This window comes from Gouania willdenowi, chromosome 16 (assembly GCF_900634775.1).
Source record: "Gouania willdenowi chromosome 16, fGouWil2.1, whole genome shotgun sequence".
Classification (NCBI taxonomy): Eukaryota; Metazoa; Chordata; class Actinopteri; order Blenniiformes; family Gobiesocidae; genus Gouania; species Gouania willdenowi.
In genome coordinates, this window is record NC_041059.1 from 19,240,162 (window position 1) to 19,249,424 (window position 9,263).

Genomic DNA, 9,263 nt, shown 5'->3' on the forward strand with positions numbered 1-9,263 from the left:
GAAGGAAATAGACATTACATTTGATGATGATCTTTATTCTAAATTAATTTGACTTGATGTGGAAGAATGTACCACTGCGATATGTTAATAAGGCAATAAAAGGTTCTAAACTTTGACCTAATGCACTTTCTGTTTAATGTCTTATCTTAGTCTGTGATACATTTTGTGAAACCGACACTAATTTGCAGTAAATAAACTGAGAAACTGCACTTGACATGGTTGTGGCTATTTGTTTTCCTTGAGACAGATACTACAATGCATCGTGTGATTTTCTTGCAATATATTGAATATAGCAGAATTATCGCCATCGTAGGTTGTGTATCGTATCTTGAACTTTGTATCGTATAAAATACAGATGATTATCTATTGTTATAGATCAAAATAGTGCACGTTAGTGCTCATATGTCCTGCATTTGATTTGTGTTAAGTGCAAAACAGGCTTTATTCCCATTCAGTTGAGATAGTATTTTATTATCCATTAAGACAGATGAAACAGCTTTATTCCATGACTTCAAGCAAGAAAATTCAACAGAAAATATTTAAATTTCCTCTCACTCAGTCTATACACTATCATTTTTTTGCGCCAGATAGATTTTTGTCCCATTGAAAAGTTTTGAAATACCCAGTATTCATGACATGAGAAGAAATCAATGAACTGCACCAAAGGCTTTTGGAAGTTCAAAATCCAGTATTTCAAGCATGATTTCCAGTTCTAGACTGAGACAGCTGCACCATGAAAATCTTGTAACCAGCACACCAACTGCAGCCTTCAAATATTTCAATTCAACATTTATATCTCTTGATGGCCATGAACAGAATAAACTTAAATTTTAGTCAGAGGCTGAACTTTGAGAATTTCTAATGATTACACAATCAGAGTGACACATTGAAGGCAAAACTTCTCTAAAGTGGACTTTTTTAAAAACTGCATTTGGTTTCTTTTCATACTGCATCGAATGAGCCCAAGATTGCTGTCAAAGCTGAGAAGCCTGGCTTTTCTTTAAAATAAAATAAAACCCTTGTTGATGTGGTTTTAAAGACTTTGTGGTAAGTATGAGACTGTTTTCTAGCAGTAATGCTATATATTTTTATTTATTTAGCCAAACTTACTGGCAGTGTTACATCAAGTCACAATCTGCACAAAATCTGTTTAAGGTGATGTCTTCAAGCTAATCACAGAGAAGCAGATGTTGGTTTGTTCATGTACAGGATGTTTTTTTCCAAAACAAAGGAGAGCGTTTTGTTGCAAATTAAGTGTTTGCAAATCTGGAATTCTGATAAGTCAATCAAGTCATCATTTTCAATATGAACAAATGTGTCGTATAGCAATAGGATGATGGCATAATACGAAAGACTCGTCACTGGCACATTCAGACTTCACTGCAGACAAAATTATACAATCTGAATTAGATGTAAATTTCCAACAAGCTTCACGTCATTTGGTAATAATCCAATTGTTTATAATCTTTTTTTTTTTAAAAAAATGACACCATAATTAAATTATATTATATTCAAATTATCCCTGGGTTACATTGGGGGCTTATACTGCAAAACTAGATTACCTCTTATTGTACTAACTTCTGGGATTTAATCAGTGTGTGCTGTCCTACGAAGCTGGCTAACGTCTTGCGGAGCTAAATCACCATGGTAACTTAGGCTGAACGACTAACCTGGTCGGGACCAGGATTTGTTTTGGCTAGGATCTGAGCGAGTACTAAAGTCCCGCCTCCTGACCAATCACTTCTCTCAGAAAACTACCTGTCTAATAAAAGGTTATGTGTGGACACATCTCTGTGTGGAACTGATGTGACGCTGACAGGGGAGAGAATATTTAGATGCAGTCCTTTCATTTACCGATGACATCCGATAGGAAATAAAAAGAGTAAAATAAGTCAGCTGATAAAGCCTGCATGCATTGGGCACTTTCAGACCGATAAAGTCATTAATTAACTCATGTATTCAGTGGTGATGCAAACAGCCTCAGACCTGTAAGATAATATAAAACATAAATATATTCCACCTTATGATTTAGGCTGATCTGTATGAACGCAGCATCAGAGACACAGACACGGTAAAAGTGAAACTGATCAGAGTGTTTATTCTTCATTTATAATCTCACTAATTTAAGCATTAACACTCATCAATTGCTGCAATAATTACTTGCTGCTTTTACTGCAGCAACAGTTTTTTTTTTGGTCTGAATTATGGAATTTAATTCTTCATATTTTTGAAGAATTATTCCTCAATTGTGACATAAGTTGCTCTACACAGTTTCTCTGTGATTGGTCTGACGCTGTAATATCCACCTCTGTCACAAGAGTGCGCACGTAGCCAGGCTGAAATAAACTGGCTTAACTTAGTGAGTTGTAATCAAGATTCGTAGGACAGCTTCTCTCTGATGGATAACGTTAGATTAGGTGAAGCCAATGGAGATAAATCCAGGATCTAATTATCTAGCTTTGTAGTATAGGCCCTAAATGCACTGTGAAAAGGGTTTCACACATTCTTCTCAGCTTTTGTTGAGATTTTTTAATTCAGGACCAAATGGTAATAAAATGCAGTTACTGCTTTTAGGAGGAATATTCATACTCCTCTGCACTTCGTCTCCCAAAGTCCATCCAGCCCATGTAGTCCCTGTCATGTATCCTGTGGTCTGGAGCCAGACCACTTGCTCTGCTGCTGATGGAGGATCTGGTCTGATAAGGGGAACCTGTTGGGAAACAGGAAAAATCAATGATGGAATGACGACTTTATGGCCTCAACTTGAAGGCGCTGCACAGTTTTCTACCTTTCTACTATTACTATTATTAAAGACTCATATGCTCTCTCAGGTGTGCAGACTTGATACACAGATGAACAAGAACAGATGGAGATGAGGGAATATGGCTGGTCAGGGAAGAAGAGAATGGAAAGGAGAGAGGAAGCCAGAGGGAGGTGGGAAATGCCAGATGGAGGGACTGAATCCCAGCATGAATGATGGTAGAACACAGAGGGATGGAAGTGGAGCAGAAGCAAAATAACAGGACCAGGAACGGAACAGGATCCAATGAGTGATCCATGATCCGTGTGACGAGACGGCCGAGGGGAGAGGACAGACGTTTGCTCCAGTTACTTTCTGCCTCTGGCCATGTTACTCACGTGTCCTGGAGAGTATTCTGGCTAGCATCTGACTCAGCCTGTTGGGGACATTAGAGATCTCCTTGCGCTGGTTGTAGTTGGACAACTCTCCTGATGGTGGCGCTGAACGGGCCTGGCGTGAGCGGTTGAGTGAGTAGGATGGTTGTAGGTTGTCTGTCAGCAGAACTTGACTTTCACTTCTCTGTCATCACAGCAATGATGGAGTTATAAACATGTTTACAGCATTAGGCCATTTTAAGTGCTTTGTTGGAGTGTTTTTATCTTGTATTTTTGGGGGGCATTTTTATTGTTGTGAGTAAGGTGATTAGTGCAGTGAAAATGTGTGTTTCTTAAAGTGAGGTCTCACCATGACTGTAAAGGCAGACTCAGAGAACTGCTGGACAAAGCAGCCAGGAGAACACACACACAGATCCCCACATTCATAGCTGGGCTGGGACAAAGAGATAAAAGAGCAGATTGGTTAATATCACATAAAACTGCAATCATTCTTCAGGTAGACATCATGTTCAACTCCCTTCATCTCGTTTCTCTCAGTTCCCAATCAGGGGTGGACTGGGACCAAAAAAAAATCAGCCCTGCTTTTTTTTTTTTTTTTTTTTTTTTTTTTTTTTGCAGACCAGCCCACTACATTATTATTGGACACCATTTGGCTCTTTATGTCTTCATTGTAATTATTATTACCCCAGAAAACCTTAAAAGAGGGAACATTTTTTTTAACCCATTTTACCTATTTCCTTTGGCAATTTTCCAACTTCTTTTGTCTCATTTTTACCCTGTTTCAAAAAGTGTTGATACTTTTTTCAGACTTTAGTTACCCTTTTGCCAATAAATATCCTTTTTTTTTCTTCTTTCTTATTTTTTGGTCTATTTTTGACACTTTTATCAAATTTTTGTCTTTTCTTTATTATTTTTTGGCCATTTTTCATCCAAATAAGCTAACTTTTGCCCAATAAATACCACTGGCCTCTTTTTGTTCCACATTTTTGCCCTTTTTCACTATTGTTTGCCACATTTACCCATTTTTGGCCACTCTTGACTGCTTTTGGTGCGTTTTAGTCACTTTTCACTCTTTTCTTGCCACTTTTGGATCATATTTAGCCACTTGTTACCATGTCTGCCTCCACTCGCTCGGCCAGTCCACCCCTGCTCCCAGATGACTCCTATATCATGCAAAGTAGCAACAAACCATTGTTTTGTCCGTGAGGCACAGATATAAATTAGACATTATTATTAATGTCATGTTTTTTTCAACACAATCTTTGCTACGATGGCGCCGCCGGGCAGTGTTAAACACTTATGTTCACTAGTAGGTGTGTGATGAATGGACGCTGTCAGTTTTTAAAGGAAAGGCACCAATTACCCTGGCATGTTGATGTGGATGTGCTGCTATTACTGAGCGATTGCTGGTGAATAATACTTCACAGCTAAGCATTCCTTCAATACCTGCCAATTAGAGGAAACCAACAAGAAGAGTCGCTCCAAGCCTGTCTGTCTTTAATAAATTAGAGTCCCTGCTGTCTCTATATGTGCTCACTGAAGCTTCTCTCACTGACTCATTGTGGAGTTTGTTTGCTGATACTCAGGCGTTTGCCTATTGCTTCTTCCCCAACGTTAAGTGTTGAAAGTGCACATAAAAAAGTCTCATAATTTTGCTACATTAAGAAAAGTCCCTTTCTGGCTCCTGTCCTGGGTCATTTATTATGGTAATGATATCCATAAAGATAAAGATATATTTTTTAGAAATCTAGAGTATACAAATGAACAATTAAATAATAAAGGATTCATCACTGCTTTTTAATCAAATCAAATATAATTTTAATGTATATATATGTGATTAAATATGGTCATATTTCTTTTTAAAAATCCTCTGAATAAATGTGATTTAATCTGACACCGAGGTGATTTAAATAGTCATTCTTTCGATGCTAATATAATTCCTGTCAGCAGCTGGTTTTTTCTCTCTCATTGATTATTCAATGAGCTGCTAATGATGTCCTACTGTAACTTGAATAAAAGCTATGCTATCCTTAGGAAAACAAGAGGTAAAAACATCTGTGCTTTTCTTGATTAAACATAGAAAAATCTTCTCACTCTGTCACGTCAAAGATTGTAATCATTTCTGCGCCACATGCTAAGAAACATAATTCATGGTGTGATATTGTAAACACAGAAGAAAAAAAAAAACGGATTTCACTTTCTGATGAGACCATTTGGGAACCACTGCAGACTCTCCCAAGTTTGGGCAGATTGGACATCTCTGAGAAGCTAGAAATTAAAAGTACCGTATGTAACCATAATCTGACAAGAAATCATACACTACTTAACCATGGTTTACTTTCTATTGTTTGTTTTTTTTTTCCATTATAATTGAGTTTCATGAATGTCAAAAATTACAATTCAGCATGAATGTATTTCAGATAAGGAGATTTACCAGACGCGGCTGTTAACACTTTAAAAAACACAATAAAAAGGTTTATTATTAATGTTTAATTGTACAATCCTTAATTTAGAGCTTGTTAATTATGGAAATCAATTGATACAATGTGTGTTTTATTCGGTTTATTACTATTATTTTATTATTATTATATTTACACTTAATGTCCATCTTTTTTTTTAATACAATGTAGATTTTTTTTTTTTTAAAAAAACACCAAATTAATCTTTAATCCTCTCCAGCAAATTTGAATGCGAACTTTTACCCAACAATTCTATAATAAGGGTTTAATAAATGATTCAGTCTTACCTGAGGCTGTTGTGTGGATCAGGACACGATGATATTAGGATGCTGAGTTTGCTCTGATGATGAAGCAAGTGAGTGAAGGAGAGAGAGAGCTCTCTGTACTTTATACACACAGAATGAAAGGGGAGGGGGTTTAGAGTTGTGGGAGGAAGCCTGTTGCTGGCGAAGAAATTGACGCCACTGAAGACGCAAACCAGCACACGTGCTGAAAGAATATGGGGATCATTTAAAACATTGATTTCTGCCCCTCTAGTTTAAGTCCTGTAAACTATTGGCAAAACTGGTAAATGACGCCACATTGTGGGCTGGTTTACCTGCTGGAAAAGAGAATTGTAGATAGGCAGTCATCAAATTATCCTGGATCTGAAAATCTGTCCTTTGTCGTAATTAAATGTCTCAGATTGGTGACAGGTAGCTGTGACTGACCTTCGTTTGATTCTCAAATTCTCAAAAACTGGACATTTTGTGTGTACGTGTCGATTTTCGCTTGTCCTTATTTTTTCTACCATTTCATCTTCTAATATCTCGTGAACTACATCACATAGGAAACTGACATTATATATACTAACACAGCTCGACCGACTCTCTCAGAAAGTGTGAACAACTAATACACATTAAATGATTATAAGACACAGAGGAAAGCTACAATGACCTCATGTAAAGGATTTGTAATATCCATGATTGGTGAAATGCCCCAAAGTTTAGGTCCAATAAAACTGAAGAAGTCACATAAAGAAAAAAAAAAGTTTAATATCTCGAGAAAGATTGCATCCCTAAAATAAATAAATTAAAGCACTGATCAGGTTTTTTTTCTTTGTACATTCCTACATGCAGTTACTGTATGTGCCACTGAAATTAGTGAAAACAATGTTTTTTGTTTGGATTTAGGAGACTGTCCACCCAAGAACCAATGTAGATATCTGACTAATCCATTAGTGTGTGAATAGTCTATGTCATAGCTCAAAGCTGATCAAATTAGAAGGAGCTGAGGCAATGCAAGTGTACTAAGGCCCAAAAATGTTCCAGCCCGACCATGCACCCTGAGAAACGTGCAACCACAGTTAGGATGGATAGCAGAGCTGGTATATATTGCGGAGAGAGTAGAGGAGCTGTATTAGTATGACCAAATTGCAGCGTATGGGGGTCATTTTAGACATAGTGGAAGCGGAAAATGGAAGGAAAATAAGGAGGACACGCCCCTCTCACGAAACGGGTTCAGGCAGACGAGTCAAAAACAAGATAAAAGACCGTGAGCAACCGGGGGGGAAGGAACCAGTGGGGGAGAAGGGCGGAACGGGTGGAGAGCGAAGTCGGGGGATGGGCCGGAAAAGGGGGAAAAAGACAGGAAGGACCCAAGGGGGGCGGGCTGACAAACACCAAGAGGAGGGTGGGGGCCAGCCAGCCAGCCAGCATCACAAGCCAGCCATCCAGCATCATCCAGCCATCCATCCACCCATCCATCCATCCATCCATCCATCCATCCATCCATCCACCCACCATCCATCCACCCATCCACCACCCACATCCATCATCCATCCATCCATCCATCCTTCCATCCATTCATCCACCAATCCATCCATCCATCCATCCATCCATCCATCCATCCATCCATCCATCCATCCATCCATCCATCCATCCATCCATCCATTCATCCACCAATCCATCCATCCATCCATCCATCCATCCATCCATCCAACCATCCATCCATCCTTCCATCCATCCTTCCATCCATTCATCCACCAATCCATCAGCCATTAATCCATTAATCCACCAATCAATCTATCCATTAATTCATGCACCAATCATTCCATCCATCCATCCATCCATCCATCCATCCATCCATCCACCCATCCATCCAGCCATTAATCCATTAATCCACCAATCAATCTATCCATTAATTCATACACCAATCATTCCATCCATCCATCCATCCATCCATCCATCCATCCATCCATCCATTTTGCCTGTCCTTTGTGTGTGGGTGAGAAAACCCAAGCATTCAGAGATACTTTACAAAGCAACATTCAAACCAAGTTTTGAGTTTTTATTTGGGTGGGAATTACCTTGAGTATCTTCTTATTAGACTGTCTTTTTTTTTTTTTTACTGCTTGTTGAGCCTGAAAAAAAAGAAAAAAATGTTTAGTTTTATGTCGTGTGAAAACATCTCTGGAACTCTGAAAGCTTGACAGAGAATGATGAGAATGAGTTGTTTTGAATAGAGAGCTGCATGAAATGATGATGCAACAACTTGAGATATTTTCCTATTGTTCATGAGTTCATTTGTACCATTGTCAACCATCATGACTTTCACTATCTTTACTGAATATTTTAAACTGTAATGGTGTTTGAGAAAACGTAGCCTTAGTCAATAAGAATCAGGCTTTTGTCATTAGGATTTATGTAATATTTCCTCCCCATTTCCTAAAGTTTTTAAAGGCATTTTTTTTCTTCAAACATGCCTCATGTCCATTTTACTGCAAACCAACTTCATATTTCCTGCAGATATTCTCCATCTTGATCGAATCTGGTTTTCTTACGTGTTTCAGGACTGGCGTGAAATGTCACAGAGGCCTGTGGGGCTGAGCTATAGACCTGCTTCCACATGTTTTCTGTCATTGTAAGCATCGCAGACATACACACAAAGCTGTACGTTGAGGAAGCACTGCCATGTTTTTCATTTTGTGTTCAGATTTCCCTTCGGACCATGAACATAGAAGAAGACTACCTGTATGTTTAGTCTCAGTGCCTCAATCCCTGCCATTCTAACCTATTGGCTCATTTAAAAAAAGCAAACAGGATTTTTGTTATTTTATTATCAGATACAGCGAATAGATACGTGCAATAAAAGTTTTAGTCGTGAAACCCTTTGGTGTCTTGTAAAAACACATTTGCTGTCTCACATTGGCATTAGCAGCTGCTTGGTGTTTTTTTTTTTTTTTTTTGGTGCATCTGTCCTCTGTCAGCGTTTGTGCAAACAGACAACTAAACTGAAGTAACGTCCCAACACCACCTAATCCTCTGTTCTCCCACGGGAATAAATTACAGCTGAGCATTCACTCGGAATCACACAGACACATCAGGATGAAAGAAAAGCAGACGCTTGAAGGTGATTTCTTTCCAAAACCATCAAGAAAACAAGCAAATCCTTATTTGCAAAGCGCATTTCGCTCATTCTGCTGCAGCACAAACTGTTTTAGTGTAAGCTTTCACATGCTTTCACAACGTTGTCTTCCATCGTTATTTCACCAGAGGACTTGAGTCTGAATAGTACTGTATGTGTCTCAACATTTCTCGCTTGACAAAAGCCAAATACAGACAAACAAATTACCTGCTACCAGTGTTCCCTACCTGTATGGCTTGGATTAGATCAGTGTTTCTCAAATAG

The 9,263-nt window shown here is 38.4% G+C and overlaps 1 protein-coding gene across 1 annotated transcript; it reads right to left on the reverse strand.

Moving 5' to 3' along the window:
• Positions 1-2,222: 2,222 nt before the first annotated feature.
• Positions 2,223-5,937, reverse strand: LOC114478106 (cholecystokinin-like). The gene is made up of 4 exons (XM_028470939.1): positions 5,882-5,937; positions 3,485-3,563; positions 3,139-3,319; positions 2,223-2,710 (listed from the first exon to the last, which is right to left on the reverse strand). Exons 2-4 carry the CDS (start codon positions 3,485-3,487, stop codon positions 2,571-2,573), a joined length of 324 nt encoding a protein of 107 aa, XP_028326740.1. The 5' UTR covers positions 3,488-3,563; positions 5,882-5,937; the 3' UTR covers positions 2,223-2,570.
• Between the last annotated feature and the right edge of the window lie 3,326 nt (positions 5,938-9,263).